Below are 17,463 nucleotides of genomic sequence, written 5' to 3'. Positions count from 1 at the left end.
GAGCACACTGTGTATGTGGAACTTTGCTTCTGTCCTGTGTGACATTAGGCTCTTTATTTTTGTGAAACAATAACTAGTTGCAGTTGAAAGTACCCTGAGAGTTCTTCAGGTGATGATAGCACCAAAACCAGAGCCATCAAAGGGGAAATGCAAAGAAAAATATGTGGATATGAGGATGCATCTTTTGGTTCCTAAGTTAGCTCAGATACATATCACTGCATGGCATTGGAGTGCCTGCATAGTGACTGTCTGCATGATTTCTTCACTAAGCAGGACCTCGAAGGAGGAGATCACCCCAAAGAATTTTTGTCTTCTTGGTGTTTCTAGAAATAGTGTATCTGCACTCTTCAGGCTGCAGGGCTGCAGAGCTTTGAGTTACTACTGGTGCTGCTCCATCCTGTGCTCCCAGATGAGAGTTTCCGAGGAATGTCATAAACCCGTTGCACAAGCTGAAAGAAGGAACAGAAAACTGCAAAGCCTGTAATGCTGCAATATTATAGTATTGTCTACTGCTGCAATAACCCTGCTGTGCTTGGAAGGTCTCAGGCATACCAGCACCATGGTTAATCAGTCAAGCAGCCAATAGTAATTCATAGCCTTGACTGCTGAGAAATTCAGCACGGCTAAGATAGACATCTGATCTAGCTCAAGAAAGTAAAGGCGTCTTCCCACAGCAGTTTTCTGTTTGGCTGAGTTGCTTTAACCCTCTTTCCGATTTTTCTTACTTATTTTCTAAATACTTTTCCTGTTTCTTTCATTTAGAGTTCCTAAACAAAATGTTCTTTGAAATGTAATATCTTTTAGAGCAAAAGGTTCCCCTCATTTATTTTCTGCCAATCTGAAGTGAGTTACAAAAGAAGACAGTTGCAAGTCCCATGTATGCAAAGTACATATGGAAAATGTCAAGTGACTTGGAAACAGTCATGCTAAATTAAAGTGTCATCAAGAGAAAGAGAAATTGGGTCAAGACTTATAGCAGTGTGACTGGTTTGTAGGTCTTGGAGTTCAAAATAGAGGCACTACTTCTGAATTTTGGAAATCAAGGTGATTATAGTGATATGGTGATGCTGGAGAAGACACACTGCTGTAATCTGGTGCTTTCAGTCACTGGCTGAAATGCTGGAGAAATAGTAGCAGTAAATGAAGTACATAGAGTACATAAAGTGTTTATTATATTAACAATATTTTTCAAAGAAAGATAATGCTTTTAGAGAGCTAATATTGTAAAAGTCTATTTTTCCCCCTGATTCTCTGATGCCCAAGCCAAGTGAATTGATTTTAAACTGAAGTGTGCCTGTTTTGTACAAGTGTACTTGGCAGAAAAGTGATGCATTAGAATTCACATAAACTTGGATTCTTCAGCTCCTGGAAAAGAGACTGTATATGTTACCCACTGATGGAAACATGGGCTCCTCTACACTGTGCCCTTGGGCATGTTCTGTTTAAGTGTCTTGAAAATACGTGGTTATTCCTCATGTGCTTGTCCACGCTCAGTTTGTTTATGGAGACTGTGACATTTACAGTATCTGCAGTCTGGAATATTGCTTTTGCCATAGCTTTTAATGATTATCTCCTTTTACTAAATAAAACCCTAGGAGATCTAGGCAAGGCAGTTGCATAGAAGACTTGGCAAATACAAATTGTTAACTGCATGTGGTGATAAAGTTAGAAAACACTTTAAAGAAATCAAACTTGCCATTAGCCTGATCTGAACCATACAAATTCTTCTCCTTTAATTTCTCTTCCCTCATGGTATGAAAGTCTGCTCATTCTTTCATCAGAAATGATTCAGACCTGAGGGACACTTGTAATTTGGAAGTAATTAGTAAATAAGTCAGATAAATATTATCCATTGAGATTTGTGAAAGCACATTGGATAGAATTCTTAAAGAGCTGTATCAAATCTGAACAATTAAAGTTTAAAAAATTATCTCTAGTTAGTATGATAAGTCCATTTCATCATAAATTAATTTACTGTTAATAGTTTCTGCTGCTTTTGGAGCAATCTGAAAGGGTTTGGGAATCTGAAAAAGTAGCTAAAATAGAAGAAAATCTGTAATAGCACAGCATATTTAGATAAAATTTTGACAGTATCCAGATTGTGAGATGTTGCTTGTGTGCAAATGTCGTTAGTGGGGTTCTGGGTCCAGAGCTGAACCTCAGATTTGTGGGTGTGAGTACTCACTCCTCACTCCCTATCTAGCTTCAAACAATATTTCTCTTGGTTCTTGTTGGGCATAACATATTGTCTGCCTTCTTGTTTGAGAAAAGCTCAGTGGTACTCATTTTCTTATGCTGAATCAAAAATCCCAGGTTATGTGGCTGTTACTGTTCACAGCTTTGGGCTCTTTAAGTAAAAAACCAGAATTTTAGGTACAAGAAATGTTTGAATAAATGTGGTTTGTAAGTAGACTGGCCAACAGCTGCTCCTAAATTTGTCTTAAAATCTTTGTATGCCTCTACCTGAATATACCACTACTTCTACCCTTCTGAATTGTGAGGTGCTCTAGAATTCTCCTGTAGCTTTGCATGAATGCCCTGGTGGGGTACTGGGAGCACACAGAGTTCTGCCATTACCCCCTGGGAATGACCTGGTGACTCTCATGACCCTCCAGGGTGTATTGGATCTATTTTCAGGTTTCACATTTGAAGGGTTTATATAATAAGAATCACTACAGTTACTGGAAATACTATGAAATTATACAATGCATTAAAATGGATTAAAACATTACTGTTCCCATATAGATTTCCTTCTGCTTTATTGGAATGGTAAATTTGGTTTAATCAATTCACCAAACCAGGTTTGGTGACTGATAGGTTTACTACTGGTGGCAGGTGTCTGGCCTGATGGCCAGCACCTTGCTGTACTGCTACATGTCCAAATACTGATTTGTAAGAATTCTACTCTTTTCCTGGAACAGAGCAAGCACAACAGACTGTTTTTGCATAGATACTGAAAATTTTGAAAGAGTTTGGAGCAGATTGAACACAGCTGAACACCAGAACAAGAGTCTTGTCACTGCTTGACATCATTCATGATTGCTACTAATATATCTATTTGCATCTTTATATTCATGTTTAGTATGAGCTTCAATGTGTTTTTCTCCAACATTTAAAAGGACCTAACAATCCAGTGTGATGAAAGTAGGAAAATTTTGCTTTGCTTGCAGTCATCCTGTGTAGTATAGTCTATATCTGCTATAGTAGTTTTAACTGTTAGTAAAGCATCTCTACTAACATGCTGACTAGAAGCATAGATATAAATCAGAAAATAAAAGCAAAAATCCTGAAAATTTTAGAAATCTTAAGAATTAGTTTTTAGATCGGACTAATTTTTCCCCCATTTATTTACTGTCTGAATGGGACTGAAGGAAGACTAAACCCCATTAGCAGAATATGTTTGACAGGATTGGATGTTGCTGAGGAATCAATCTATGTTAAAACAAGGATTTCTTTTTCACAAGACTCTTCATGTTGGTAGAGAAAACCTTCTTCTGATTGATTTAGGGCAGTGAATTGGCTTTACTGTATTGCTTACCTCATGTCTTTAGCACTTAAGAGCTGCAGGCAAGGGTTGAGGTTGTATTATCCTAGGCAAGGGTCAAAATCACATAAATGTTTCATCTCCACCATTGCAAACCTTTTTCCTAATTCTCCCAGTGGCTGGTTTGAGTGTTGCCAGCAGGTTTCCTAAATGGCAAATGGTGCCATGGTGAGGGAAAACTCCTGTTTCCTGGGAAGGGCACGAGCCAGAAGAGAAGCAAGCGCTGTCTCAGAAGAGTTCCCTGGGAAGGGAAGCAGGTGGGTTTGCTAGGGCAGGGTGGGCACACAGGTCTGGTTCTGTGTGTCTGTTCCCATGGATGCTGAGTTGTCAGTGCGCAGCAGGAGAGGAGAGGAGAGGAGGGAGAGTTTGAGATGTTTCTGACATCTTGATGAGAGGATGGCTGTGCTCTGTGCTGGGCAAGAGGATGCACTTCATCAGCACCTTCTCAGCAGATGCATCTACGTCATCTAAACAGAGTGTGCAAAAGGCTGGCAGGGCTTTGCATGTCTTGGATGCTTAAAGGCAGTGTTAGAAGGAGGGCTTTTTAATTGAAATTGGTGGTAACAGGCCTTCCTGTTTGCTGAAAATCAAGAAATGCATATCCAGTATTTGAAATACTAAGAAATATTTTAATGAAAATTTTGATTGTGCCACCTGTTGAACAATCAAAGGGACTGTATTGCATATATACTGGTTAGCTTCAGGTTTTAAAGTCAGTATTTAAATTGGGACTTTACTCTAGAGATAAAGGCACCAAAAAAAAACTCTACCAAGTATCTTGGAAAGTAAAGTATTTACTTTTTCACAGATTCATCTGTAGGAGCCTGTAGGTCTCAAAATAAAAGGTTTTAGGGTTTGCTGTCTCTTTTGATGGTGAAAATTACCATCAAATGGTAACTCCAGTTATATCCAGTGAGGGTGGTCTCAATCTTATCCCATCCTTCTAACTTTTATAACAAAAACAACTACTATAAATAATCTTGGGAACTAGCCAGCTCTGTATTGCTTCTCACTTACCTCTGTGTCTCATTGTTTTAATGGTGCCAGAGCTTTCAGAGAACCTCATCTTTTTTATGCTACCTTCCATCTTGTAAAAGTCAGTTGTATTTGTAGGGAATGGATGGCAAGTGCTGGGGGAAAAGACATCTTGTGTGCTGCACATGGGCATCAATGATTGACAAAGGGGATGATGCACCCAGCCAGCAACCTTGGTTTGTCACAATTGCTCATGCTAGTTTCATGCTGGTAGTTGTTAGAGATCCTGTTTCTCTTTCAATCTGTAAAATTTCCAGGCAGATAGGATTCAGGTTCCAGTGGTTCATGTCAGGTTAGAAACAGCTGTATCCCCCACAGAAGAGATTTCTGTTGAGCTAGTCATAGTTTAAACTAATTTTGCCCACAGCCATGCATAAAACAGTGCCAGAATGGAGAGAGAAAGAAAGAGGTGGGGGGGGAAATACTAATACCACTTCATTTTGTTTTAGGAAGCCAACCAAAATATCCCAGCTAGTGTAGGTTGGCTTATTATCAGCATAATCATGTTAAGTATTAAAATATACAAAAAAGAAGGGAAAATTGTTTCAGTCCAGGAAATTTCATTTTTAGATTGTAATGTAACAAAGGGCTTAACTGACTTCATCCTTCAGTTTGGCAAGCCTTCTTCCAGGGTGAAATTTTTTACTCAAGCTTTTAGACTAAGGCAAACAAGCACATAGAAAGAATGTTGTTTGTATGTATATATATGAATATACAGAAATGAGATGTAAACAATGATAATTTTCTAAATATTCTCCTACAATTATTTTGCTAACATAAACAAAATGGGAACTGGCGCTGAGATAGAGCTGAGAAACAGGGAACAATTTGTTTAACATTGTTCTATATTAGAGTTTTTAAACAAGGGCTGAATTGCTTGCTTTCTGGAACAAATGTAAAAAGACAAACTACAGTCCAATAAAGAAGTTAGTAATTAAAGGGAAAGTGAAACGGTGCCTACAGTGTTAGAAACATACAGTAAGAGCATACTTGGCAGATGAAAAATACACTGGTACACAGAGATGTGGATAATAGTATATCTCAGAAATGTTGCTTTAGAGTGAAAAATCAAAATTCTCCAATCACTTCTGCCTGGAAGAATGAGTGAATTTGGTCAAGTTTTTGTGATGAGATTGAAACAGGTCTTTTGTAACTGTACTCTCTGTTCATGTGTGTGTTATTATAAATGTTTCCTTCTTTAAGGAAGCAATTCAGATTGCCCTTTTTCAGGGCAATTACTGCTGTGTTAAGTTCAAGTAATATAGCATCTAAAAACATTTATGGAGCAAAGAAAAGAAGCCTTTTATTCTAACCTTGCCAAGAGCAGAAATAAAACGAGCTGTTGTGCTGGAAGTGTAGAACTGCATGAGGATTTGTAACGTCCTATTTCTCGTGGTTTAGTCTTGTGTGCAGCCTGAGATTTGTGTGATTTAATGAGACTGTGATTCGTTTATCCTGTCAAGCTTTAAATAAAAACCCTCAAAGCACTTCCTTCCTTTTTTGAATTATGTGTTTTTGCAAGTATGGTATCAAAAGCTGTCCCTTAAAAAGAGGGAAGGGAACCCAATACAGTTATGTATGTTGGCTGGATTTTTTTTCTTCTGTTTTATTAGACACTGAGTGGTATTATCCATTTCTCTGTGCCTCTCTGTCTTGTTTTGGTGCATTAAGAGGTTCCTGGCATTCTGTTCAGTTACACATGAAAGCAAAACATAAGCACAGGTTGCTCCTAAACTCTGCTTTTGCAGGGGGGGATTGGGATTAAAACCTTACTCTGTGGGTGGGAATAAGTCCCAGAGAAAGCCAGGCTGTGCCAAAGATGGGCATAAACTCCTGCTCATGTTGTGTGTCCTCAGGCACCATCTGTTGGAGCATCCCTGCATGGGCTGTGAAGTAGCCTTCACAGGGGAAATATGTGCAACCTTCACACGGGAAATGTGTGCAACTCTTTTGGGTGCTGATCCATTGCAAAGCTCAGTCTGAAAGTGCCCTGGTGCAAAGGTTGTGCTCCACCTGCAAGGACCAGGCTCAGTGCTCCAGGGTCCCCTTTCGCAGTCACAGGGGTGGCAGGAAGCAGCACACTGACCTGGGAGTGGCCATCCAGAATAAGGGGAAAGACACAGCGTGGGCCCTGCCACTCACCCAGGCTTCCCATCTGCTGAAGGAACGTGGCAGCCTCTTCCCCATCTTGGGGGGAATAGGGTAGGATGCTTGAGTCCAGGGCCTTCCTGGGCTCTCATGCTGCTTCCCCAAAGGGAAGGATGTGATCATTCTGGTGGGAGGAAGTTTTCACTTCCAGTTCTCCTCCCTGTGGTGCTGAGGTGTCACTGCCTCTCTGGCAGGTGTTGTTTTGCTCCTCCACCGGCACTATGGGTGTAGTTTATTTTCAGTCTCTCTGCCTTCCTGGCCTCTCTGCTGCCCTGCAGCCAGGCTTCCTTCTTTCCTGGCTCAGTGCCACAGCCTCCCCCAGCCCCTGCTTCTTCCTCCCTGTGTTGGTGTACAACTCACTTCCTCCTCATTGGCCTCACTGCAGCAATAAAACTAAATACTTTAATAAAGCAGTTATGTGTGAGTGGAGGATGCGCAAGTAAGTGATGGCCATCAGTCTGGTCACCTTGTTTCCACACATGGCTTTTATCTCCTGCCAGCTTGATCTTTCAGTCTGCACAGCATTCAGCTTCCTAGGACCTTCATGGTGGTCAGGTGCCCTGGGAACAACTGCAGTTCCTCTGCAACCTGCAGTTTGTGAGAGGGAGGAGAGCTGTACAAAGGTGGCACAGAAAAACTTCATGCAGCTCTGTGGTTGGATCTGCAGAGGAGCTACTGGGGTGGAAGAGTGGAGCCTGCTGGGATGGTGTTTGTGCAAACCTAGATCCCTCCATGACTGTGCAGCGCCATACTGAATTTCACTTTGGAAAAGTGACTTGCATTGGTTTGGATATTTGCAGTGGTTTTATATTGGTGTAGGTACAAGTGGATTTTTTCCCCTGCCATCTGGATCAAGAGACAGTGCTGTGGCAGCTGAAATATGACCAAAACCCATCCAAAGCACCCAGCTGGTAGATCTGCAAGGGCAGTGAAAATACTTCATCTGCTTCTTTACTGTGTGTGAGGGCATGCCAGGGACTGTGGCCAAAGTGGTGGTTTCTGCACCTGGTTGCTGTGGTGGAACCAAGCTCTGTTGGCAATTGCAGCAACTTCAGCAGCCTTGAACCTTTTCACCTTGCTGTGAGCAGGACCAGGAAACAGCAAAGCTGTGGCAAGAGCAAAGGGCAAAAAAGGGTCAGAAGTAGATAAGGCTGAGTACAGGTAGTACAGGGCTCTCTGAGACACTCCTTGAGAGGCTCTGGGGGGTGATTTGAGTTATGTTGTTGTGAAACTGCTTGTCTGCACACAACCCTGTAACGCTTCTTCCCCTTTGTAGTTTTGATTAAAGAGCCTGGAAGTGATTTACACTAAAGTTGTACTGAATCCCACATGAAGTGGTATGTACTACATTTCTATAGAAACCCTCACCTAGAATAACAAGACTGTGGTCAGCTCATACCTCTCTGGAAAAGACAGAGGTCCAGTTGTCTCCCCTGACCTGAAATCTGTGAGGAAATCCTGGCTGGAGTGGTGAATCTCAGGGCATGTCAGAGTGAGAGCTGCTCTCATGGCTCCTGAGAAAAGCTGCTGCAGGTTGGGTAGGTGGAGGTTCACCTGCAAGGTGCAGTCAGTCACTGGGAAACCAGGTTCTCCCTGACAATTGTCGCTCTGTTAAACATTTCCACTGGTGGTGGGAAGGTCTGTCTGCCTGTGAAGGATCAGAGCTGGTGCAGCTTTTCTTTTCTATTTTTACTTCCCTCCTGTCAGCCCACACTCGGACAACCTGTATGTGGTCTGTGGGCTGTGGGAAAGTGATAGCTGGCTTCAATGCCAGGAAGCTTGAACTTGATGATGGAGCATGGAGACTAGATATCAGATGCATAGAAGATAACTTTGACCTTCCACTAAGCCCCAGAGACTGATGCATCTAAGCCTCCGTGCTCCTACAGAATAATCTAGGACACGTTCCTTGGCAGAAACCCCACTGAGCATTTCTCCAGCTGCCGGGTTGCCAGCTTGAGTGAGTTTTACTGCAAGTTTCACTATATTTGGCAATTTTCTTACAGCCTAAGCTCCTGGAAATGGGTCATTAGTAAAAATAAATAAAAAAGTTGCTTCACTCCCACCCCCTTTAACTTGAAATCCTAGGTTTTATCCGAGGACTGAAGAACAGGCACACTGCCTGCCTGCATCCTCAGAAGTAAGAACCTGAGACTGGTCTTTCCAAATGCTCTGACTTGGGACACTCAGATTCAGTAGGTGGTTCAGGTTAGCAATACCATTATTTGAATACCTCTCAAGGAATTTTCTCTAGGTAGACAATTAAATATAGGTTTAAAAGGCAATATTGGAAAAAAAAATCCTACTTCAGATTTCTTTGGGTGTTTTTTCTTTACTTCAGAAGACAGTGTCTTAGGTTGCCACAAAAAATACTGAATGCAGCTTGACTCCTCTGAAGGGAAGAGCCAGATTTATTGGGACTAACAAGGAAGTTGTCCAAAAGAGATTCATTAATTAGGAGACCTAATCAGAGCCAATAAGGCAAATGCACAGGCCATCCACACACTAATATACATCTTTTGGCAGCCACCACTCCCCACAGGCTTGTCTGTCTGTTGCTGCCTAGTGTATGGCTTCCACCATGGCAGAAATGATGTGATAACACTAAAACCAATTTGGCACTTTCTGCATGAGAGGACGAGTGTATTCCCCACCCTGGAAATGCAGCCTCCAGCTGTCTTGCCCTATGCCAGAGGTTTCTTAATACTCTGGAATTAGCTGACTAAGAGATGCAGCAAACTAACAGAGCATTTGCTATCTGTTCAGGCTGCCTAAGCTTTCCATCAAATAAACTTTGGTTTGATTCTCAGCCCTTTGGGAATGGTTGCCCACAGCTAACATTTGCTACCCCAAATAACCCTGTGGTGACCTTTGCTGCAAAGCTGCAGCCAAGAAAAACCCTGTTTAACATAACAGTGCACATCTTAGCCCATCAACTTGAACCATCCTGACCTCTGAGCTGCCAGGGTCTGTACAAATTAATTTTAACAATAGACAGTGTTGAAAGGAAGGAATGTTTCAAAGGAATTAAAAAAATCTCCCTTATCCATCTCTTCTCATTTAAGAAATAGTCAGGAGGCCTACTTTAGAAAAATGAAAAGTGCTCCTTGTTGCAAAACAATGGGCTTTATAAAGGGAGGGGGAACTCTTTGGTTTCTTGCATCTGAGCTTGGCAAGATGAAATTTCCCACAAGTGGGTGCTGCTTCTGGAAAATCAGCCTTTAATTTCCACTGGGGAATTGCCTTTATTTCCTGAGATGCCTCAAAGATACCATTGGGGTTTGCCTTTCTTTTACATAGCTGCTGCTAAGACTTCTATTAAGCAAATAAGAAAGTCTTCCCTTTTTGCCCACTTCCCTGGTTTGTACCTTGCCTCATGTTTTCCAGGGCTTTTGTGTGAATGGCCAGACTGGGAAAGGAAAAAAGCCATTCTCCATATGGTAGTTGGAACTTAAATCAGTTAATGATTGAAGGAGCCATCGGAAGGGAGATACATAGGAAAATGAGGTCTTCAGCCTCTGGGGCAAAACAGGCTTATCACTTCTGCTGGAGAGGAAGCTGGGTTGGGTTAAGTCTCCAGTGTTTCCCCCAGGGGTAGACTTATTCCTCTGCTCCTCCTCTGCAGCAGCTTTGACTCCAGCAGCCTGTAAGTAAGGAGATTATTACAGCGGGGGGGGGGGGGGGGGGGGGGGGGGGTGAATTTGGAGACAATAAGAAATGCTAATGATAATTTTAAAACTTGTGCAGAATTGCTTTAACAGTTTAAAAGCTGTATGGTGAGCATAGGTAAAAAAGATGGAAGCTTATCCTGAAGCATCCAGTGGACTTCAGTAATTGCACCCATGAAACCACCTGTTTTTATTTATTTAGCCGGTGTAATTCAGCTAAACAAAAAAGTTGCAATTGTCATTTCTGGTTTCCTACACAAATGCTTTTCTCTTTGCAATTGAGATGTGCTGCTGAAGGCAGCACAGGGCAGGAATCCAGGGGCATCCCCTGATGATGCTGAGGAAGATCCCCCTTGAGCAGCAGAGGGGTCTGCTGCCAGCAGGAGGATGGTGGGGAGCTTGTGGAAGGGCTCCCCTCTCCTCCCAAACATTTTCAAAGCCAGGGACTGTGAGGTGTGAGAAGCTGCAAGGGCTGAGGGGGAGAGGACTGGATGTTTAGTGTAGAGGGAGATAAGATAAACTGATATTTCTCTGAACTTCGTGCAGCTTTGGACACACAGGCTTCAAGATCCTGTGAAGTTGTAGAGGTCCTCTTGCAACTAATACAGTAATGACCTTGAATTTGCTTCCAGCTCAGCTGTACTGCTGGAGCACAAGGCATTTCTTGTGAGCAAAAAACATTAAAGCAGCACAGAGCTCCAGTTTTCAAGAGATTTGGGTATCATTTCTGAGGCCCCACTTGTAACAAGGAATTGCAGATAAGCTTCTGCAGTAGTTAATGTGTAAAGTTTTTGGATTTATTCTCACTGGTGCCTCATCTTTTGCTTGTGGTGTTAAATACAAATATATTGTTGGGTGCTGTTTTTTTGTTTCATGTGGGTATTTTTTTGCTGCACAAAGAAGCTAATCATATGCATGCTAATATGTGCATGCTGACCAAGATGAGTGTGCTTTCATGACATAAGTGTTGTGGAGGGCTTGGGGGGCAGATTTTTGTTTGCTTTAATTTAAAAATAATTAATAATGCATCTCAGTCCTTTTTCTTATTTTAGGCTGAATACTGAGTCTTGACTTATTATGTTGTGGCAATCTACTGTGCCAAACATTTGATCACAGACAATTAGAAATTTGTAGTCTCACACCTGATTTAGGACTAAACCTTTCTATTTCTTAGCAACTTCTGGTTATAGGATATAACAAAGCTGGTTGGGGAATGAGTAAATTGTAACATTTATAGATTAAATTGTGTCTGGACTTGCTACGTGACTCAGTGCAAAATATTAGTGACCTCTTCCTTTATGAGTTTGACTTCCTGCAAGCTTATCTGTTAAAAAGATCATGATAGATGCTTCCATTGCAGATCTTGTAAGAAATGTATATTCAGCAGGAGAAACATCTGACTGAGCAAAGACTAACTTACATAGTGGTTTGGAAGCCACATGTTGAAAAGTGCTGGGGAAACACATCAGGGAAAATGATAAAAAGAGATGAAAGCAGTTCAGATGGGTGAAGAATGCTGATTTTAAAATGCGAACCATCTGAACACTGATGAGTGGGCAGGTTGCAATAACTTCAGGGCAGACCTAACTGGCACAACAGCCATATACTGTAAGGCAACTCCCACAGGACATCACCTGCAGTGATTTAAAATTGGAAGGTGTGGGAGTGTCGAGGTACTGCAGAGAGCAATCTTGCAGCAGCAGAGTGCAAGTAGGAAATGGGTCAGTTGGAGTAATAGCTTTCTTCCGTGTGGTTTCTGTGAGCTGAGCCAAGCCAAACATATGTGGAGCACTGGGTTATCACAATCATGATTTTTTTTTCTGTGTATTAGAAATTGCAATGAAATTTGGTCATCCAAGCGTAACTTTATGAATCCTCCCTCTGGCTGGACACTGCCTTGAGCCCCAAAGTCAGTTGTCTTTGTCGAGATCGTTAAAATAGACGGTTTGGAAACGTTATAGTGCAGTCTCACATTCTCTGGAGGTCAGCAGAAACATCTCTCAGTTATCTCTGCTAATACCACCTGCGGTTTGTTCTCCCTCTACATTGTGGTAGGTGATTTACCCATTTGTGCTGAAACAACTGGATGTGTGACCACACTGAAGTGGACCCAGTTAAAAAAAAAAAAAAAAAAAAAAACCAAAAAAAAAAAAAAAACCAAAAAAAAAACCCAAAAACCCAAGAAAACCCTCTAACCTGTATTTCCCTCCTATATCAGTTCCACACACGGGGGTGTTGGCAGCAGCAGAGGCACAATGCAGGAATGAAGGACAGAAAGAGAACGTCTTACACTGCTGTTACTGCTGGCTTCTTTTTCATGTGAAAACACAGTCTTAGTTACAGCCTCAGTTTAAACTTTGCACTCAGCTTTGATGTACTTTAGCAGCTTGCAGAAAGGTGATAGCGTGTGGTAACTGTGGTTTTGGTCCCTCCTGATGGCCAGGGGGAGCAGGCAGTGTGTTATCACAGGCCTGTAAGCTGTTTGGATGTGATGTGATGAGATGGTGGCTCCTGAGGCGCAGGCTGGTAATGAAATCCAAGCTTGCCCCTGCTCCCACTCCCCTTTGCTGATCACAGCTGGCTGGTACAAGTGGCTCTTAAGTCCCACCATTAAGTTGTTATCGACACAAATGGGTTAGAAAGAAAACTCCAGAAAATAGGGCTTGGTTTATTTTTAATTTGGATCAGGTGAGTGGTCTGTCACTAATTAGTACACTGAGTTACACTGATGATGACTGTGGTGCAGGGAGGTGAATGGTAAGGCTTATGGTGGGGATTTGCTTCAGTCAGGCTTGTAACTGATAGTCACACCACTTGATTAAGCAAGTGAGGTCGTGTAAGGGCATAGTGTGCTCGACGGTCTAGCAACGTGGTATGTATTTTCCTTGGAACACAGCCCCCTCAGTCAAACTTTGTTTCATTTGGACCATGCATCCCTCCACTAATGCACAAGCTGTCCAAAACCCCCAGGTATTAATAGGGCACATATTTCCAGGACTAGGTCTGACATTCTCTACCCACTCCCTTTTTGTAAATCTCAATCTTATCCTAAAGGAATGTATTTAGATAGTTGTGCCACCCATTCTCCTTTTTGGGAAATATAAACCCCCTGGCACCTTGATGTGCACAACTCCTTCATGCCACTTCAGTGTGCGTGCAGCATCCGTAGCAGAGGTGCAGGAGTTGCTCTTACTCAGGTCTGATATCAGGCAAGAAATGATGCAGCCACTGGGGCTGTGCCAGCTCATACCTGCTGAGGAGGAGGCTCCCCTCTGACCTGTTTGTGTGATGCTCTACCCTTCACCCCCTGATGATATGCACAGAAAACCATAATTTCCAGGCTGTGGGCAGAGGAGGGCTGCAATGTAGAGCTTGTGCTCCCTGCCTGGTCCCTCTGGAGACAGGCTTGCTCACAGTTCCCCTGCATGAGGACTTTGAGTGGTAAAGAGAAGACAGCTTCTGTGCATGCAGCCAGGCAGGGGCTTTGCTTTTGCTCTCCCAGTGCTACGCTGGGTATAGCAGAAGCAGGCAGGCACATGATCTCCCCGAAGGCAGGATCCAGAGTTACTGTAGAAACTGGCCACCAGCTTCTTTTGCAGCTAGCAGCTGTCACGGTGTGGTTACAGCCAAAGCGTGTCACTCCTACAGTGTCTGCAGGCTCTGGAGTGTGTTTCTGCTACTGAATCCTTTGTGCTACTGCTTGGAGTTTAATTCTGCAGCATCTATCAATATGTGTTAAGATATTTCGAAGTTGTATTTGTTTTTTGAATGATTTTTAATAGCATTTGATGTTCTCTACAGGTTTCATTTTCCTTCACCAATACTTCAAGGCACAGAGGAGGTGGTAAAGGCATTGCCATGAAACCTAACTTGAAGCAATGGAAACAACTCATGCTTTTTGGTATCTTTGCATGGGGCCTGCTTTTCTTGGTGATATTCATCTATTTTACAGATAGCAACACTGCTGAACCAGTTCCAAGTTCCTTTTCTTACATTGAAACCAAGAGACTTCTGCCCCTTCAGGGCAAGCAGAGAGTCATCATGGGAGCCATTCATGACCCATCATTCTCTGAAACCATTGATGGGAACGAGGTACTTCTTAATGAAGATCTCCTAGGTACTTTTAAATCTGGGACTGCAAATTCTAAGAAATGGACTGTATTGGAAGAGGACTTTAGAAATGAAGATGAGTTTTTTCCACCCCAGTTAGGAAGAAAATCAAAAAGTGCTTTCTATCAAGTGAATGATGATTATTTATTTGCTGCTGGTCAGCCTCAGTCACACAACCGCCTTCAAGAGGTAGAAAAATTCATTTCGGCTGATGTGAATAATCCAAAAGGAAATGTTTTACAGAGCAACTGGAGCCATCAGAGAAGAACGAGGAGAAGGAGCACAAAGCATAGGAGAGGCCAGATGCTTAATGAATCTGATGACTGGGATGGGTTGTATTCCACAATGTCGAAATCCTTTCTTTACAAGCTTTGGAAAGGGGATGTTTCTTCCAAGATGCTAAACCCTCGACTGCAGAAGGCGATGAAAGATTATTTGAGTACCAATAAGCATGGGGTGCGGTTCAAGGGGAAGCGAAACTCCAAGTTGACAGGAGACCAGCTATTCTGTGAGCTAAAAGAAAGAGTGAATGTGAAAACAATAGATGGCAAGGAGGCTCCCTTCTCCACTCTTGGATGGGAAAAGCACGTTCCCCAAATTCCACTGGTCAAATTATATGCACATGGCTTTGGGAGTTGTGCAGTAGTTATGTCTGCTGGTGCAATACTGAACTCCTCTCTGGGGGACGAAATAGGTGGGTGAAATGTATCTATTTGTGTGTGTGTGTATGTATATGCATGTTCATATTTAAATTTCAAAAGTTTCATGCTTCTCAAGCACAGATCTGTAAAGTCTGTTTGCTCTCTCTTACTACAGTTGCATGAATGTAAACTAATGGACTTCAGTGAGGCCGTTCCCTTTCAGAACAATATAACTGAAAGGAAAATCAGGCCTGAAGTCATAATCTAATTTAAAGAAAACAATGATGCTTTCTTATCATATTACATCTTGTAGTAGGGAGGCAGAACTGGTTACATCAGATCTGCGATATTCAACATTTGTGTGCAACATGCATTTATTTCTTCAGCAGATTAGAGCTGTGTTCAGATTTTATTCTGCAAAGCTGTGTTACACTGGTCTTTATTTTGCAGTAGCTCACAACTGCTGTTGTGTGGCTGGCCGAGACATTTGTCTCCATGTCAAGAAGCAGTAGAGTGTCCTCTTCCTCTCTTGCTGGTTTAGAGTTCACAGATATAAGGAATTCAGACCCTTGAGTAGCTTCATGCACTGACATCAAGTCCCCTGGCCTCTTTTCCGAGACTGAATTTCAGTGAGTTCAAGTGTGTTCACCCATTGTTTTCCCATTGCCACACTGAGTCAGTGAGGTTACAGGTGTGCTGAGATGTCAGTGTCACTCAGACTCCCCCACCTCAAGGTGGGAGTTTTGTAGTAGCTATTCAGAAAAGGATGGTGGGACCATAAAACTAGTCCAGGTCACTTCTATTTTTTTTTTCTTTTTAAATATTGCTACTACCCGTGTTAATATCTCAGTAGTTCTTCATTTTAGTAGTACATGTGCAGTATGCTAAGAGTGTTGAAAGAAGGATGAAAGGTTTCAGAACTTGTTACTGAAACAAGAAGAGTTATCTCCTTCAGCACTCCATAAAAAACCTTTTGATGTTCACTCATTAATCCTCCCATCTTCCAGGACTTCACATCCCAATACTTGCCTCATCACTCTGTGTCATCTCTTTGACACCGATAGGTTTTCTTTAAATCTCTGGGATATGTTGGAGCTTCTAGGATTATCAAACTCTTACAATGGGCTTCCAGCACAGCAAAGGTGCCCAGCTAGCCTGCAGCTAAAATCACACCAGGGTAACCCCTAATTCCATAGGAAGCCTTGCTGGTGTAGAAATCTTTGGGGTGAAAAAGCTTAGCAGTTCCTACCTTCTCCAGCATGTTATCTTTGACTGAAACAGAATCTTCTGTCAGTGCTCCCCAGTACAACCAGTTTACACCAGTATGGATTAGTGCTGTACTGTAGAATCCATAGCACATTGTGACATATTTACATAATCACGTATTACAGCATGTTTCAAGTCATATTTGCACACTCAGGTGCAGCCCAGACATGGACTTGGGTGCTTGACATGGTACCTGGGGCCTGCTTGCTCCTGAGTGCGCCCATTTGCTTAGGAAGCTTCTGGGCACCGAACCTTATGTCATTTTCTACAGAAGAACTTTGGATTTAAATGGGAAATTGTCATCTGATGCCAACTAAAGAGAGGAAGATTGGGTTTGAAAAAGCCCACATAGAATTTTTAGATCTCATACGTGTTGTGCAAGGAGATGTTGGGGCACCAGCAGTCACAGAAGGTTTTTTATAAAACTCTCTCAGGGCAGATACCAGTGACTGAGGAGAGGATTTGGCCCAGACTGTGGGGGGCCAAGTGACTGCTTACAGCAATGGTAGACAAGGGAGAGCAATTTTAAGGTAAAAGAGAAGAGGCTTAAATTAGATGTTAGGAAGAAATTCTTTACAGTGAGGGTGGTGAAGCCCTGGAACAGATTGTCCAGAGAAATTGTGGATGCCCTACCCCTGGAAATGTTCAAGGCCAGGTTGGATGGAGCTCTGAGCAGCCTGGTCTAGTGGAAGTGTCCCTGTCTATGGCAGGATGGTTGGAACTAGATGGTCTTAAAGGTCCCTCCCCACCCAAACCATTCTGTGATTCCATGGTTTATTCTCCCAAGAGAGGAAAAAAAATACCTATGAAAGAAGTAGTGAAGGACATTTCCCTTCACAGGCCTTTAGCTCCCTCTTCTGTGTTCCTATTAGAAACACAAGCAAAAATGTTAATTTGTGTTCTGCCTTTTGCCCTCCTCTCCCCCACCCCTCTGACTGTTTTTAAATGAAAGTAGGCATGGAAATAGTGTACAAGTATAGCAAACACTCCCATTGTGATCATGATATTAACTGAGAGAGCCAATTATTTTGGCATCATAGGAAGTAACAGG

The 17,463-nt window shown here is 42.4% G+C and overlaps 1 protein-coding gene across 1 annotated transcript in view; it reads left to right on the top strand.

Moving 5' to 3' along the window:
• ST6GAL2 (ST6 beta-galactoside alpha-2,6-sialyltransferase 2) overlaps window positions 1-17,463 on the top strand; it is a 169,166-nt gene that overhangs the window by 133,350 nt on the left and 18,353 nt on the right. The window contains exon 3 of the mRNA XM_058825438.1: window positions 14,197-15,199. Within this exon, the coding sequence (XP_058681421.1) occupies window positions 14,254-15,199 (946 nt within the window). The 5' untranslated portion in view covers window positions 14,197-14,253. The remainder of the gene's footprint in view (window positions 1-14,196; window positions 15,200-17,463) is intronic.

This window comes from Ammospiza caudacuta, chromosome 2 (assembly GCF_027887145.1).
Source record: "Ammospiza caudacuta isolate bAmmCau1 chromosome 2, bAmmCau1.pri, whole genome shotgun sequence".
NCBI classification, from domain to species: domain Eukaryota; kingdom Metazoa; phylum Chordata; class Aves; order Passeriformes; family Passerellidae; genus Ammospiza; species Ammospiza caudacuta.
The sequence above is the reverse complement of the archived record's forward strand: the minus strand, read 5'-3'. Positions and strand labels throughout refer to the sequence as shown.